General features: G+C 52.2%; 7 protein-coding genes across 7 annotated transcripts; 3 read left to right on the top strand and 4 right to left on the bottom strand.

Moving 5' to 3' along the window:
- Positions 1 to 203: 203 nt before the first annotated feature.
- EKO05_0011016 (uncharacterized protein) lies at positions 204 to 952 on the top strand (the record flags this gene model as incomplete). Its single annotated transcript, XM_038943947.1, has 3 exons — positions 204 to 282; positions 465 to 815; positions 861 to 952. 3 exons carry the CDS (start codon positions 204 to 206, stop codon positions 950 to 952), a joined length of 522 nt encoding a protein of 173 aa, XP_038793274.1.
- A 141-nt stretch (positions 953 to 1,093) lies between these two features.
- On the bottom strand, positions 1,094 to 1,704 carry EKO05_0011015 (uncharacterized protein; the record flags this gene model as incomplete). Its single annotated transcript, XM_038943807.1, has 2 exons — positions 1,094 to 1,384; positions 1,435 to 1,704. The coding sequence occupies 2 exons, from the start codon at positions 1,702 to 1,704 to the stop codon at positions 1,094 to 1,096; spliced, it is 561 nt and encodes a 186-aa protein (XP_038793273.1).
- A 472-nt stretch (positions 1,705 to 2,176) lies between these two features.
- Positions 2,177 to 2,984, top strand: EKO05_0011014 (uncharacterized protein; the record flags this gene model as incomplete). Its single annotated transcript, XM_059637892.1, has 3 exons — positions 2,177 to 2,514; positions 2,569 to 2,828; positions 2,878 to 2,984. 3 exons carry the CDS (start codon positions 2,177 to 2,179, stop codon positions 2,982 to 2,984), a joined length of 705 nt encoding a protein of 234 aa, XP_059493875.1.
- Positions 2,985 to 4,233: 1,249 nt separating this feature from the next.
- EKO05_0011013 (uncharacterized protein) lies at positions 4,234 to 5,356 on the bottom strand (the record flags this gene model as incomplete). Its single annotated transcript, XM_038943746.1, has 2 exons — positions 4,234 to 5,103; positions 5,153 to 5,356. The coding sequence occupies 2 exons, from the start codon at positions 5,354 to 5,356 to the stop codon at positions 4,234 to 4,236; spliced, it is 1,074 nt and encodes a 357-aa protein (XP_038793271.1).
- Positions 5,357 to 7,335: 1,979 nt separating this feature from the next.
- Positions 7,336 to 8,519, bottom strand: EKO05_0011012 (uncharacterized protein; the record flags this gene model as incomplete). The annotated part of the gene is made up of 4 exons (XM_038943752.1): positions 7,336 to 7,378; positions 7,429 to 7,606; positions 7,768 to 8,206; positions 8,253 to 8,519. The coding sequence occupies 4 exons, from the start codon at positions 8,517 to 8,519 to the stop codon at positions 7,336 to 7,338; spliced, it is 927 nt and encodes a 308-aa protein (XP_038793270.1).
- A 3,817-nt stretch (positions 8,520 to 12,336) lies between these two features.
- EKO05_0011011 (bifunctional hydroxyacyl-CoA dehydrogenase/enoyl-CoA hydratase fox2) lies at positions 12,337 to 15,302 on the top strand (the record flags this gene model as incomplete). The annotated part of the gene is made up of 4 exons (XM_038943923.1): positions 12,337 to 12,498; positions 12,647 to 12,983; positions 13,036 to 14,463; positions 14,515 to 15,302. The coding sequence occupies 4 exons, from the start codon at positions 12,337 to 12,339 to the stop codon at positions 15,300 to 15,302; spliced, it is 2,715 nt and encodes a 904-aa protein (XP_038793269.1).
- A 367-nt stretch (positions 15,303 to 15,669) lies between these two features.
- EKO05_0011010 (Protein-tyrosine-phosphatase) lies at positions 15,670 to 16,176 on the bottom strand (the record flags this gene model as incomplete). The annotated part of the gene is made up of 1 exon (XM_038947380.1): positions 15,670 to 16,176. One exon carries the CDS (start codon positions 16,174 to 16,176, stop codon positions 15,670 to 15,672), a length of 507 nt encoding a protein of 168 aa, XP_038793268.1.
- Positions 16,177 to 16,222: the final 46 nt, after the last annotated feature.

Genomic DNA, 16,222 nt, shown 5'->3' with positions numbered 1-16,222 from the left:
ATATTGCGCAGAAAATGCCGCGTTGACCCACTTGAGACGGTGATGAGGTTGCTGTTATGATGGTGGCAGCTATAGAAGGCACAGTGCACGTCCTAGCGCGACCCCGAACGCGCCATTGCACTTTCAGCAAGTCAAGTGCACCTGTCCGTACTCCTTAACCCCATCAACACCGCAAACAGATATCTCGATTCTCACAAACCAAAATGGCCGACTCGATACTGACAAGGAAGAGGGATTTGATCTACTTGATGTTCTTCATCACGCACTTGCCAGTCATGTTGGGTAAGTAGCAATTTGTTCATTCTTCGCTCTGCAAGCCACAACCAGATGCTTGAATGTGCTTGAGTGACACGTGAGCTAGCGAATCTCGACATTGAGCATTGGCTTTCATTGTTCTTTACTAGCTTAACAAAAAAATCGATTGCTGTTATATACCCACACACAGAAAGCTAACGCCATTCCAGCATTTGATCTAACAGCTTACTACCCCGTCAACATCAAGCCACTCTGGATGAGCGATATCCGCACCTGGTACGTCGCTACCTACGGCGATCGTTTTTTCTACAACCCACCAGCATGGTTCTCCACCCTCATCTTCCTAGAGCTGGTCTACCACCTGCCCTTGACCCTCTGGGCTATCCCCGCTCTCTTGCGCAACGACCCGCGTATTCCACTAGCTCTGCTGTTCTTTGGTATGGAGACCAGCATCACGACGTTGGTTTGTCTGGCAGAGATGTGGAGTTGGGAAGAGTTGAGGCCGGAGCAGAAGGGCCTAGGTGGGTTGGGAGGCATGTATGGAGGTTATCTCGCTTTAGGTAAATGTTATGCGTTAGAAAGAGGTGCGTAGCTAACAGAAACAGGAATCTTCATGACCCTGGACTGCTATGCAAGGCTTGATCAGTGGATCGCGAGGCAGAAAGGTCTGGAGCCTGTCACGAAGAAGAAGCTTTGAGAAGGATGCCGCTAGGGTGGCCTTGATGAGAGCCACAACTTTGACCATTTGACCAGTTGCCTGCGAAGGTGACTCAGTCTTATTCAGAGGTACTGCCACCAAATGTAAACTAGCTATATGTCTATCTGCTCTGGCACCGTGCTAAGCAGCAGCACCTGAAGCACTCGCCTTCTCCTTCTCTTCCATCTTTCTCCTGGCAGCCAAGATCATCTCCTCCCTCTTTCTTTGCAGGTTTGATTGGCGCTCGCTTCGGTCAGCACTCCAGGCTTTCGTCTTAGGCTTCTCTTCTGTAGGCTCGGGGGCCTGGCTCAGCTTGGAGGACAAGTTGTATCGTGTTATCAGGTCAGGGTGGGATGGCTTTGCGGCAGCTACGACTGGTCGCGCAGGTGCGACGGCAGTTGGTGCAGCAGGTAGTTGGAAGGATGCTGGTGCCTGTCGTTTGTTAGCAAGTAATGAAGATTGTGTGCAGCGAATATGCTCACGCTGTCTAATGTCCTTCCACTCAGCACTCTCTCTGTTGTGGCGGCTGCATTTCCTCCGTTTCTTTGCAGGTCCCATGCAATGTCCCTCCTGTTCAGCTGTGGGAACATCTGCGCTATTGTGTCGATTTGGGCGGGGTTAATCCGCACCGAGCGGTTTGCAGTAGGTCGCGTGCCATTTGCTGAGGGCTTGCTAGAGTACCACCGATACACAAGAAAGGCGACAACAGCAAACACGATGACCTGTGGTATGTTGATGCTCTGTTCTGCCATGGCGAATAGTCTGGGGAAAGCGCAGCGACTTCGGCGGGCGGTGCTGAGGGTTGGCGGTCTGCTCGGTGGGCAGGTGGTGAATCTAGATCTGGAGCGACTTCGGCGGGTAGAGCTTCCGAAGATACAATGGCGCGAAACTCTACACCAGGACAAAGTGAAAAAGAGCAGCCGTTGAGAAAGGCGTGGTGGTGAGGTCAGAGGGCGGCAAGTCCCACGTTATCGCCGAACGGCGCCGCCTTTCACTAGCGCAGGGCATTGACCCCTGATCCTCCGCGTTCCAACGGTTCAATCTCCACCATTGCACTTCATTTCGACTTTGATTAGTCCGGGAATCAATGTTTATCGCCAGCGCTTGCGTGTCTGAGCTGCCACTCTTTTGCTGCGCAGTCCTCTGTTATGTTTCGGCATTCTTCTCTTGCGATACCCACGTACATATGCACAACATAGCCTAATATACACTATCAACACCACCATGAGCGTGCCAATGATCCCTAGGAAAGAGATTGCGAGGAAAGAGCTACCGAGGGGCGGGGTAGAAGAACCTCCATCAGCGCATCTAAAAGAAGTTGGAGTGACCGGCACTGCATCAACATGGGATGTGCCTAAGGAAGGTCAAAGCAAGAGAAGACACATGCACTTCGGTGCTGGCGCAGGGTGGGCATTATCAGACCGCTTCGACCGCGCACTTCCGCCACACAGACGATATCTTGGCCGCAGTCGCCGGACTCTTATTGTTGCAGTCATTGTTGCCTTCGTCTGCCTATTGGCTCTGATTATCGGGCTAGCAGTAGGGTTGTCGGGCAAGTCAAAGTAGGCATACTTTCGACGCAATCGCCTGTCAATGCGTGCTGACAACGCTGATAGGACCCAAAATCTGCCGCTACCCAATAACACTGACCATCACACTGGTGATCTGACCTACTATGGCCCCGGCCTGGGCGCGTGCGGCGTCGATTCTAACGACAACGATGCCATTGTCTCTGTATCGCATTTCGTTTTTGACGCGGTGCAGACCGGTAGTGATCCAAACCAGAATCCACTGTGCGGACGTAAGATCCGTGCTACGAGAGTTGACGAACGGACAGGCAAGCAGGTGAGCATTGATGTGAAAGTCGTTGACAGATGTAAGTGTGCGAGCTACATGAATTTGTGTTCTACGCTGATAAAGGGGAGGTACTGGGTGTGAGCCCACCGATCTAGATGTCAGCCCTGCAATGTTCGACAAGCTGGCAGACCATGCCTTGGGTCGAGTAACGATGACTTGGGCCTGGCTACCTTGAGGAACTGTATTCCTTGGGAGGTTTTGGAGGTGTTCGATGCAATGTGTTGACCAGACTGATGTCCTGACCTAAGCCTTGTAACTCTATAGCCAGCAACATAACGTATTTTGCGGCGTGCAGCTGGCTCGCCTGTAATCTCGATTCAAGCCAACGAGATCTTGTTAGAAGAGTGCAAGTCATGACTAAGGCCTGTAACGCAAGTTGGTTCTCACGGGTATGGACGAACTCGGAGTTCATTCATAGCCCAGAAGTAACGGTCATGACGAAAGAGGATCACGTCGACCGACGAGCCCGCCATGCTCTAAATTTGAGACTGGTGAGCGTCTAGGAAGAGGAAAGTCAGAATTTCGGCCATGTTCAAGAGATGGAGATTTGCGCGGGCATTGGTCAGAATATCGTACCATGGAACCTAGGCTTCCTTGCCAGAGCGAGAAATGGGGGCAAAGTCGGCTTGGGCTTCACATTCACCTTCTTCTCCCGTATAGGGTGTTTCAGCGTCATTGACTTCTGCCACGCGCTTCTCGGTTTACTCAAAGCGAATATCAAGGGAGAAAAACTCAACGATGATTCCAAGGCAGTCATGATTCAGATAGCGACGAGCCTCGCAGATATGATGGGGTTGACGAGTATACTGTCAAGAACCAACAAAGACACAACTCCAATAGACTACATGAACAGTCACGGTAGTGCCCTTCATGGGAAATCATCCAGCAGTCTGATTGCTGCCCGCTGTCCTGGATGTCACGAGAGCTTTGTCTATCCGGCCGGCTTGCACTGTCCTCCGTCAGAAATCAGGGGCGCAACCGCACATCGGATAGCTGGCGTGCACTGGGGTCAGGCTCGCCAGAACGAGGCGGGCGTCCTTATGAAAGACGGGATGATCGTGGGACGGTTGCTTTGGGCTTCTACAGCTGGCGAGTGCAGAGTTGTAGAAAGAGCCAACGTGAGATTGGTGAATTTGCCTCCGAGACTTCCAAGGGAAGACTCAGGTGCCAAGCGATAAAGTGGTGTAATCAGCTGTAGGACTCATTCACTCTCCAACTATAACGAGGTGAGGGGGTTTAGATCCATAGTAGATCCTAGAGACAAGCGATTATACGGGCGAATTCGCGTAACTTTCACTGTCGCATAGTGTAGGTGTAGATGGGTTTTGAGGTTGAGCATAATATCAATTGAAAGTAACCAGGAAACCCTTGCCAGAAGTATGACCTGGAAAGTGTCCTCAGGCTACGTCCAATGGATTGTCGCTTTAACCCCAGTATGTTCCCCACTTGCCCTTTCCACCAAGCACGTTGACAAATTCCCTCGCAACAATCCTGGATGTCTGCTCGCTCGGATGCAGCGGATCAAACCACTCGAATGAATCAGGGCTGGCATTGACTGTACAGTTCTGTCCGCTCACGGTCGCACACGTCTTGGCCGTTCCCGTCACATTCAGCGGTGCAGTGCCATTGAGGTACTGAGTTGGGTTGGAGTGGATATCGGTCATCAAGCCGTTGACATTGAAGCTCGCCATCTTGATACCTGGGTACTTCTTCGAGATCTCGACAACGAAGGGCGTGCGGTACCCGTACACGTCGTTGAGCGCTGCGACGGTGTTTTGCATGCGGTAGTGAACATCTGTTACGTTGCGTCCATTGGCGGGCCAGAACTGGGTCGCAGAGAGACCGCCTTGCGAAGGCAGCTGGTACTGAGGTAGCAGATCCAGTGGCGCCAGGTTCAGGAGAACGAAGTATTGTCCACCGTTCGCGTATAAGCCGTCGACGGTGTTGTACACGCAGTCCATGTAATCCGATACTATCTTGCCAGGCTGTTGAGAATCGTCAACAAATCCGCCATTTCCAAGATCGTTAGTGCCGATCCAAATCGCGTATACTGTCGAGTCTGACTTTCCAGTGAAGAATTTAGTGCCATTGGACCTAGTGTACTTTGAATCTGCGATGAAAGCAGGAAGCTCGTACCCTTCGATGTCGGGAAAGAGGGTTGTGGGCGACAGAGGGCGAGGGGTGATCTTATTGGAGCACACAGCGCCTGAGACGGCATAGTTGTAAAGCTTTGCTGAAGAGTAAACGCTCGCATAGCGCGCCCACGAGCGACCACCTGAGGCGGTGGTGAGACCCTACTAGACGTGAGTATAGAATTTCAGCTCTGGCGCATGCGATACACACCACTGGCTGGTCCCAACCAACTGGCGGTGCTGTGCCGTTATTTTGGATGAAGTATCCTAGGCGATTCTCATCCGTATAACTGTCACCGAATGTGACCAAGGTCTTGAACTTCCCCTCTCTCCAAGCCTGAGCAGGGTGCCCTGCCTGCACAGAAGCGAAGGCTAAGGCGGTGGCGAGCAGTTGCAATATTGTTGTGGAAACCATGTTGGAGACGAACCGCGGTGCACTATTGCCTATGGGCGACGATTCACGGATATTTGTATTGCGCCCTCTAACTAAATTTACCGGGAGCGTTGAGGCTTCCTTCCCGGTCGGTGTGTTCCCCGAAGGTCACTAGCAAGTGACATATGGTGAATTGAGGCTGGAAACGTGGAGAACCGCGGGGATAACCGAGGGGCTGGCGACGCGGAAGGAGCTAGAAATCATGTTATCTTCGGCAGCTATACCCTTCTAGCTGTAGTCAGCCTCACAACAGCCTAAAGTACATCCCGTTGACTTTTGGACTGCGGACTCGAGGGGAGATATCTTGGAGAGGAACTGCGGGTACTGACGAAATCCTTCGTGGCGGCAACACAGATTATCTGGTGGAGCGACTCATGTGGGCGGGGATCATATCGTATTAGACCGAGACTGTCCTTTATTTTGGTGACAATGCACAAAAAGCCCAAGGAACATTAGAACCCCAGCGATGTATACGATTCAGCGTGACGATCTTTCTTGTGCTCTGCCATACGGAGTCCCATCGGCTGTTTCGTACGCTTAGGCGTCCACAGGTGGGGGCACTGGTGATGCTCATCGATGCAGACAGAGATGTTTGTAGGCTGAGAGAAAGCTGATACTTGGAGACCTCACCGACGCCTCAATGTCTAGAACTGATTGCGTAAACCTCTTCAAAATCCTCATCGTAAGGCTGCAGAAATACTTGAACGGAGGATCAGATGCCGCCGGAGGCATTCATCATGTGCGCACTAGGATTTATGCGCGCGAGGCGACAGGCCGCTTCGCCGCTGCATGCGCCTTTGTCCAACCATCCAAGTCAGATCGTGCAAACAGTGGGTACTCTAAGCCTCATTCGATGCTGGTGGTTTGAGGGTTCAACGTCGATACATATGGCCTCTCCGTGGGAGATGACTCTAAGGATGTTTCTGGAAGACGAAATTCGGATCGTTAGGTAGGCGATATTAGCAACTTTACGGCGCTCGTTGATCAGCTGGAGCATGGCTTCGCTAAGGAGACGAAACTTCAGCTAGTTCTTGGAGGGAGGATGTCAAGCGATAAAAACGCGCCATTCCTCAAGTAACGTTGCTTCGGTACCAGCCGGTCGGTACTGAGGTCTCGGATGCCAATCAGTGGGACGAATAGACTCGTCAAAGCGTTGCTGGTGCCCAGTCATGCCAATTTTTAGAGGTGAGGGAAGGCGCAAGCTCCTTTCTTTTGGCGTAGGCGTTGGTTGGACCGCGTGGTAGATGTTCTTTGCTTGTCCCGGGAACGTTCGCCACGCCAATGGCTTCCCTGCACAAACCACCAAAACTCCATTATTGACCCTTTGTTGTCGCATTTGTGCCTGGTCAACCCTTACCTCTTACCACAGAGCCGCGGTCAGAGGGCCATTCATCGAAACGACTACGCCGCTGATTTGCTAGAACGCCACGAGCCGATCGGTGTTCGTCCTCAAAAACGCGCAAGGCATTTCGACTTCTCCCAAACCTTTAACTGAAATGAGATCTAACTACCTGACGACTGCATGTTGACAGACTTACTGCACAAGTCGCCATGAGTGTAAGTTACCTACACGAGAGTAAGCGGGTCCTCGCTTGGATGTTGTGAAAGCTTCACTAGCTGGTCAACTGGACTGAACTCACGGTCCTTGGTCCCGTCTAACCTGAGGTGTGTCGGCTGCCATAAACTTCAGCCTCAGATAACCCTTGACAAGGCATCGATACCAAACAGTTCGTTCGAGTGAGACGGTCGAATATGGAAATGAACTGCGATAAATGACGAGTGACTGACAATGTTCGAAGTACAGCACCAAACGGTGCATGGCTTTGACAGGCCATTTGATAAGACTCAACAAACACTTGCGATAGCAGGATCACCATCCGCCATCGTTGGTGCAGCGTTCTACCTCGACGTCCTACCAAGCCGACACGTAGTCAAAATCGAACGTCCTCGACGCAACCAATCTATGGACCCCCTTGTCCACTGCGGCGACCACAAGCCACGTACCTGCGCGAACATCAGACCATCATTGCAAGTGAGACGGTATGTACACCTACACTGGAACATACAGCCTCAATTCGTTGTTTTGTAGCTCTGAGCGGACTTCGCTGATGAGCTGGGTGAACTGTGCAACCGTCCAGTTGAGTTGCTGTGTCAGAGGCCAAAGACCGAGCGACTCAAGAAGATCGCCCATTATTCCAACAGTTTCTTTTCCGATGTCGGCTTTGACTGGGTCTGTCGTGTTGTGTCGGTCAGCACTATCACCATCTCTCACGACATAGAAACGTAGGTCCTCTACTCCGTCAAGTCGTACGCGCAACAATCAGCCATCAACGCCTCTTTCTTGATGACATCCGGCGGAAAAGAAGGGGGAAAGGTGAGATGAAGATAAATACCTGCTTCCCAATCGCCGATCGGTAGCTGTACAGTTTCGACTCGAATGTCTCGAAGTCTTGCCTCATGAAAGAGGTGCTGCAACCGAGTGCCAATTCTGGGATCACGATTCATTCGACCCATCGCTTCCGCATATGCCAACCACCACCTTCTTACTGCCGAATCATCCGTCAACCTCCCGCTACTCGACTGAATGTTGAGGTAATACTCAACAACCTGAATCCAACCGGTTGGCCGGAGTAGTAGCTTCATGTCTCGGATGTAGGATGTCCACCGGTTGCTTTTGATGCCCGCACTAATGCATCGTGAGTGAATCAGGTCGTAGGCTCTAGCTTGAAAGACCTCCGGGTCGTTGAGGCGGTCGTTTAGGTTGTAGCCGCAGAGGCTGAGATTTTCTGGCTGGTCTACGACAAGCATCGGGTAGATGTCGACAGCAGTAACCTCACGTAGTCAGCAAGAAATCGTTCGTCCTCTTCACGTAACGCACCTCGCAGTCCTCGAACTCTTCCGCACACTGCACCGACCAGTCGCCACCGCCGTACCCGCAATCCAGTATCTTCCTAGGGTCCCTGATCCTCATATGAGGGGAGAAAAGAGCATTGCCGAACAGCTTGAACAATACATCATGCTGAGCCGTCAATCTGTCTTCCTCAAGTTCATCACTGGCCACCGGCACACAGTATATGCTGTTGTCGATCGACACCTTCTGAAAGATCCTTCCGTGTACAACAACACACTGGAAATCGTCGTCCATGTCGCTCCAAACGTTGTACGGACCTGATCCTGTTCAGGATATGAGACGTTGATGTTGTTAGGAAGGGTAACAATTACTGAAGGTTTACCGGAGGTTGCGTAACAGTCCTTGCAGCAAGCGCTCAAGAGAAGGTTGACGGCGTTGGCGTGCCCGACCGATGTTGTCTCCAAGGTTCCCGACCCGTTGTTCTGCGGTGGCGCGATGAGCAAAGCTGACAATTCTGCGTTACTGCTGCTGTTGTTGGTGGTGGCGGAAGGTAAGGCTGGCTACGGTGTAGATAAGAATGAAAGGCGCTCTACTTGGACCTTCTCCATGCCATGCTAACGGAGGCTGGAGGCCAGGACGTTGACCTCAAAACCGGGTGCGGACTTAGGCACTTGCTGGATGCCCAACCTGCTTCAAGACCAAATCAATCGGCAGCCTGTTCGGCCTCACTGTACGCTGCGGCCCGCTGCAATAAAGCCCATGTGGATCGGAAACTTCTACTAGCTAGTCCTATGACGGAATGCCATTCTGGTACAACAGGTCCTGTGACAGCATTTTACCTATCACGAAGCCGACCACTAAGTTTGCAGTAGCTCGAAGCCATCATCACAACAATTGTCTGCCTTTCCACGACTAGACTCACTGGTCTCGCGTCCTTTAATCTAGGAAGAGTTATGCACATGAGGCGAACTTCAAATGGCCTGCCAGAAATGCCAGCCAGCTATTCGGAAGCTTGCAAAAGCTAGGCTCTGGCTTTCTCACGGAAATCAGCAACTCAAAACACGAAAGCGATCTGCGCAATGTACGAGATTTATTGAGGTTATCCTATTGGAAGAACGTTAAGGGGTAGGTTCGACTATATTTAAGTCGCCGATCTACACACGAAGGCGGTGGTCTGAGGAAGGATGGGTTACTGCGATTGGCGAAATATGAGCCTAGCATCTGTGGGTGACGGCTCCATGCTCACATTTTGATCGGTTACGCAATTACAAACGCTAAGCCATCCAGAAACGATTTAAGGACCGGGAATACAGAAACGGCGTGGGTTCACGGCGGTTGGTCCCGTCAAAAATACTGTCAGGAAAGTTACCGTTGACATGGGCCCAGGAAGCAGCAATCTACCTGCTTGGTCAGCCTCACTTGACATCGCCGACTCCAGACGGTAGTATGCTGGAACAGATTTGCTGTCCAGGAGCACTCAGTTACGACAAAGAACCTCGGGCGTCCCATTGCTGCTCGTTTTCGCCGTAAAATAACCCATTCAAGGGAACAAAGCAGAGCGGTGAAGCCAAACTGTGCAGATATTGCAGGGTCCTGTGTGCGCTTTCTCCTCATCAAGCGCACCATAGATCGCCATCCACCACACCGTAGCGGTGAAGCAGGGGGTCCGAGCTGAGACTAGAGCATTTGATATGTACGACATACGGGCGACAGACTTCAACGTAGCACGCGTCTCTCATATCAAGTTTGACCGGCGGTCTTGATTGGGTTTGCCGAGGAAGATACTTGGGAAGATGAGGACACACGGGAGGGTGGTCCTCGAATCAGAGATTGCCTGAGAACGATATTGCTAAGCTCTGCACCAATCTCAGCTGCAAACGAATGTGCAAGATTACAAAACCACCAGCTACAGCAGCCCTACTTCGAAAGGAAACTTTATCAGCGCAGAACCTGCATCGCTGTGAGTTCGGTAGAGGCTACTGAACGTCTTCAGGTGTGGCACAGCGTAGACTACCCCGAAAGAGCGGCCAAGGAACGTACCCTACGCATGGCGTCCTACAACAGCGCTTCGCCTTGTTGTGTCACATATTAACTACAATCTTTGATACAAGGCCAGGCTTGTGGTCCTTGCACGAGCAGTGTTTCTTTCACGATAGCACCATGTTTCGATATTGAACACGTCATAGCGGAGTCAGGTCAAGCTCGTAGCCAGAGGGCTGAACCACACATGTCAATGCTACTTTGCGCCGCTCGAGACCACGTACTTCAATACTAGTCAAAGCTGCTATATGGAGAACATCTCCACGAGATGCTCCTTACAACGCTCGTGACACCGCTCTAGAATTGGTCTGTAAGTATGTAGGCCTGTGTGGAACAGGTTCGCACGTTTACTCTACGGTATAGACTTACCAAAAAAGCTGTCTCGATCAAAGGATAGATCTCCTCTCTACGCCAATATCCGCCGCCTTTCTACACTGCATACAAGTGATATCGCTGTTGTGCACACATCTTCCGCTGTGCCTTAGATCTGTCCCAACAAAATCCTACCGGACGATCCAGTTGCCATCTGCTCTCGAGCCGGTCCCAACATGAACGATGTGCAGTCCTCCATTCGTGTGGTTTGGGGCGTCTCGGTATTCGCTGGTATCCTCTCATCGATGGGGCACGCGCAGTCGAGTTGCGAATTCTGCAAGATAAATACGGTTCCACTGGCTGTGCAGGCGTGCAGCCTCAGTCTCCTAAGTTTATTCTCTCACGCCACCGTCAATTCCCACTGGCTTGTACATGATCCACTGAACTGACGGGACACAGCGCCCAGAGCACTTGTTCTAGTTCTATGCGACGCTATCGCGGCTCGGTCTGTGTTCGAACACTTCTGTGCTCGACACGTCGGTTGGCTTGCTACGAGAATACGATATCTCTTAATTGATCCGTGAGCAGTACTTGCGATCATCGTTTCAGATGGAGGAAGGATGCATTGCCGTAGCGAACGGTACATTATCGAGGCCAGCGTTGCTAGCCATCGGACGCTGTGTATCGACACACGAGGAGCTGTGACCACGGAGGCATGTGTCAGAATTATGGAAAAGGACGGATCGAATTGGTAGGGTTGAACAACGATATTTGTGAATTTTGCTCAGGTCGAAAAAATTTGGTGGATGGCACCAGCACCATTGATAGATCACATAACACGAAGCGGGCCGACTTCGCAAGCGACCAAGGAATACTTCTGGTTTGAAGACACGAGGGTGTCTCGCGTGTGAGATACAAATATAGCTTGTGCATAGGCTTTTCTGCACATGAAACTAGTCGCCGTGGCCTCACACGTCTCCCTGAACAGTCCACGATAGCTGTCAATAGGTTTCTCTTTCCAAAGAAAAAAACCCCATTGTTTGTGCCCACAGTCCATAGACTGGTCCATTCGACTGCGCTTGGCCCCTGTTCATCTCTCGACGGCACGGCATCTTCCATTGATGACCTTGTGTGAGCGACCATATCTCTTCGTTTTCTTTCATGTGTATATACTGTGAATGTGTGTTTTTGCTGCGTCGTGTTGGCGGTACTCTTGTCTGATGGACGTTTAACGATATCGAAAGCCCAGAACCCTCCAGTATTCCAAAAGTATAAGGTGCGCGCACCATGATCCCAACCCATATCACAAGACCACTCAAGAGGTGCCGCGGGATCATCAGATGGCAGTCCATGGTCTTTTACCAGCGTGAGACACGTGAGTAATCAGGCTGAACTTTCACATGTCGGCAAAGTCTGACGGCATCGATGGAACAAGCGGACAAGCCGGTTACCCCGGACATGTCACGTGTCTCTCCACATGATCGAAGTGCCGAGGCAGCTTGCACCTCGGGAGGCCGCGTGAACGAGTGAGCTCAAATCCACGACTCTGGCTTTACCTGCCGCATCATAAACTGTCCCCGCACCTCGTCCTTTTCTCTTTCCCTCCACATTCGCACTTTTGACATCATCTGGGATCTTTGTTGGTACCAACCACACAACTGCAAACCATCTTCATTCGGTTCGCATTCTATATCGGTAGCGGACCTATTTGAAGAGGCTACAAACTCCTCTCCTCTATCCTATAAGATACCCTTGCACCATGGGTGCGCAAGAGTTGCGATACGATGGCCAGACCGTTGTAGTGACTGGTGCTGGTGGCGGCCTTGGTCGCGAGTATGCCATCTTCTTCGCCAGCCGCGGTGCGAACGTCGTCGTGAATGACCTCGGTAGTAGCTTCAAGGGCGAGGGAGGTAGCTCATCGGTAAGCGCATACAACCTATTTGCCTCTCGAAGTTCGACGGAACCTGCATTGCACATAGTTGCAGAGACAGAGAGCTCATCGCAGCTGCCCCGATGTCACATGCTCCGAAACACGAGTTTGAAGAAGCTGATGCTAACCACGCCCACAGGCTGCAGACAAAGTTGTTGAAGAGATCAAGTCCGCCGGCGGCAACGCAGTCGCCAACTACGACTCAGTCGAGAATGGAGAAAATATCATCAAGACTGCGATCGACGCTTTCGGGCGCATTGATGTCCTCATCAACAACGCCGGTATCCTACGAGATGTCAGCTTCAAGAACATGAAGCAGGCAGACTGGGAGCTTATCTACAAGGTTCACGTCCTCGGTGCATACAAGTGTGCAAGAGCTGCATGGCCACATTTCAGAAAACAGAAGTATGGCAGGCTTATTAGCACCGCCTCGGCTGCTGGTCTGTTTGGCTCTTTCGGTCAGACCAACTATTCAGGTATGCGAACGTCAAATGTGATACATCTGGCCTGATGCTGACGACTATGTAGCTGCCAAACTTGCTCTGGTCGGTTTCACCGAGACCCTCGCAAAAGAGGGCTTCAAGTACAACATCCTTTGCAACGTCATCGCCCCAATCGCAGCCAGTCGAATGACCGAGACTGTCATGCCTCCCGATGTCCTCGAGAAGCTGAAGCCAGAGTGGATCGTCCCTCTCGTTGCCGTTCTGACACACAAGTCGAACACCAAGACCGGTGGGATATTCGAAGCTGGTGGAGGCCACATCGCTGAGCTGAGATGGGAGCGAGCCAACGGTGTTCACTTGAAGGCAGATGAGACCCTTACACCAGGCGCTGTGGCTACCAAGTGGAAGGATGTCGTCGACTTCTCCAAGCCAGACCACCCACAGGGCCCTGCCAATGCTCTCGAACTTCTCGAGGAGGCTGGCAAGCTTCCTGCTAACCCCAAGGGCGAGGAGCTCGACTTCACCGGCAAGGTTGCAATTGTCACTGGTGGCGGTGCTGGTCTTGGCCGCATCTACGCTCTTCAACTGGCTAAGCGTGGTGCCAAGGTCGTTATCAACGATCTTGTGAACCCTGATGATGTCGTCCAGGAGATCCAGAAGCTTGGCGGTGAGGCCGTTGGTAACAAGGCTGATGTGCAGGATGGCGAGGCTGTTGTCAAGACGGCTATCGACACCTGGGGTCGTGTTGATATCGTCATTAACAACGCTGGTATCCTTCGCGACAAGGCTTTCGCCAACATGACCGACGACCAGTGGGATATTATTCACAAAGTTCATCTGTTCGGCACATACTCGGTTTCTAAGGCCGCCTGGCCTTATATGCTGAAGCAGAAGTATGGTCGTATCCTGAACACTACTTCTACCAGCGGTATTTACGGAAACTTTGGTCAAGCCAACTATGCCTCGGCCAAGTGCGGTATCCTTGGGTTCTCCAAGTCTCTTGCACTTGAAGGCAAGAAGCACAACATCTTCGTCAACACGGTTGCTCCCAACGCTGGCACACAGATGACTCGCTCGATCATGCCCGAGGAGGTTGTTCAAGCTCTCAAGCCCGACTACAACGCACCTCTCGTCATCCTTCTCGTTTCCGACAAGGCACCAGTGCCAACTGGTGGTCTCTATGAGATGGGTTCTGGCTGGTTTGCCGCTACCAGGTGGCAGCGAACTGGCGGCCACGGCTTCCCTGTCGATGTTAAGCTTACTCCCGAAGCTGTTCTCCAGCAGTGGGAGCGTATTACCAACTTCGATGACGGTCGTGCCGATAACCCGCACGACAACGCCAGCGGTCTCAAGTCGATCATGGCCAACATGGAGAATACTAGCAAGAAGAGCAAGAAGGAAAAGAAGCCATCGAAGAGCAACGAGGAGATCCTCAAGGCCCAGCAGAAAGCTCTTGCCACCAAGTCAGAGGGCACACCTTTCGAGTACACCGAGAGGGATGTCATCCTTTACAGTAAGTTCGTCGCTATCCTCATCATGATGCACACCACTAACAACCTCACAGACTTGGGCATTGGAGCCAAGCGTACCGATCTCCCCTTCGTCTACGAAGGCGACGAGAACTTCCAAGTCATTCCGACATTCGGTGTGGTCCCTCCCTTCAACGCCGAGCCTCCTTTCTCTTTTGATGAAATCGTCCCCAACTTCGACCCGCGCATGCTCCTGCACGGTGAGCAGTTCCTCGAAATCCGCAAGTTCCCCATCCCTACAGAAGCCAAGCTCATCGCTGTGCCAAAACTCGTCGAGGTGGTCGACAAGGGCGCCGCTGGGCTTGTTGTCTACGGCTCCGTAACCAAGGATGCGAACACTGGCGAGGAGATCTTCTATAACGAGAGCACAGTCTTCATCCGCGGAAGTGGCAACTTTGGCGGCCAGAAGAAGGGTGGTGACAGGGGTGCCGCAACCAAGGCGTACAAGCCACCTCAGCGCGCACCTGACGTCGTTGTTGAGGAGAAGACGACTGAGGAGCAGGCTGCCATCTACCGTCTCTCAGGTGATCTCAACCCTCTGCACATCGACCCGCAGTTCAGCAAGGTTGGTGGCTTTGAGACACCGATTCTGCACGGTCTGTGCTCGTTCGGTATCTCGGGTAAGCACGTCTTGCAGAAGTTTGGGCCGTTCAAGAACATCAAGGTTCGCTTCGCTGGTGTCGTACTGCCAGGACAGACTCTCATTACTGAGATGTGGAAGACCGGCAACACAGTAGCCTTCCAGACCAAGGTCAAGGAGACCGGCAAGCTTGCTATCTCTGGAGCTGGTGCTGAGTTGCTTGGCGGAGGAAGCAAGTTGTAGATGTCAACGTATTGGATTAGCGAACGTGGTCGACGGACTGCTTGATGACTTGAGCTGGCGTTTGGTCATGTTGTAAAAACGTACTGCCATGAAATTTGAACCAGGACTTTACTTTGAACGCTTGCACGCTAAATGGCATTCCTTCGTCGTCTCAACAGGGCCTTCACGAGGAAGGTGAAATATAGCTTGAGGCTTGTTCCTCCAGGCTAGGATAGTGCGACTGTCTCTTGAGCACCCCTGACAGCTCTAGTTCGTGGCCTGACTTTTGCGTCCACACTTCAAGCTCACGATAGGCATCAAAGAGCGCCTGCCAATATCGGCCGGCGCCCCAATGGCTTCTGCTCCGCTCGAGTTACAGATATCTCAATCAAGACCCAAACTCCCAAATGTCCTTCTGATAGCCCTCGGTCAACTTACTGTCTTCCCCATACTTCTCCTGCCACTCCGTAAACCCACCTCTCAGCACGTACACCCTCTGCTTCTTGCCCTCGCGTTTCCCCTCCACGCCCTCTTCACTTCTAGAACCGACACCCTCCTCCTTGACCTCACCCTTCGACTCCAGAGTCGCGCTAGGATCCAACCGCTCCTTCTCCCGCAGATACCTCAGCGCCGCGCTCGGCCCTCGCTGCTGACTCAGAGCGCAGTGAAACACAACGACTTCCTTGTCTCTGAGCGTGCGCACCAGCTCCGGCACTTTGTAGTCTAGCTGCGAGCTGGGCATCCATGTGCTTCCGCGAATGTGTCCTCCGATGTGGTCGCTGTCGCGGACGTCGACGACGGCGGTGTCTGTGGGCAGAGCTTGCACGGCGTCGAATTTCTTCGCTAGGGTTTCGCGGTCGATGAACTGGAGGTCTGCGAGCGTGATTGCTGACATTGTGGCGGGGGACAAACTGCGCGTCTGGTGTTTGAGCGCGATTTGG

This window comes from Ascochyta rabiei, chromosome 21 (assembly GCF_004011695.2).
Source record: "Ascochyta rabiei chromosome 21, complete sequence".
Classification (NCBI taxonomy): Eukaryota; Fungi; Ascomycota; class Dothideomycetes; order Pleosporales; family Didymellaceae; genus Ascochyta; species Ascochyta rabiei.
This window is presented reverse-complemented; position numbering and strand designations above follow the sequence as displayed.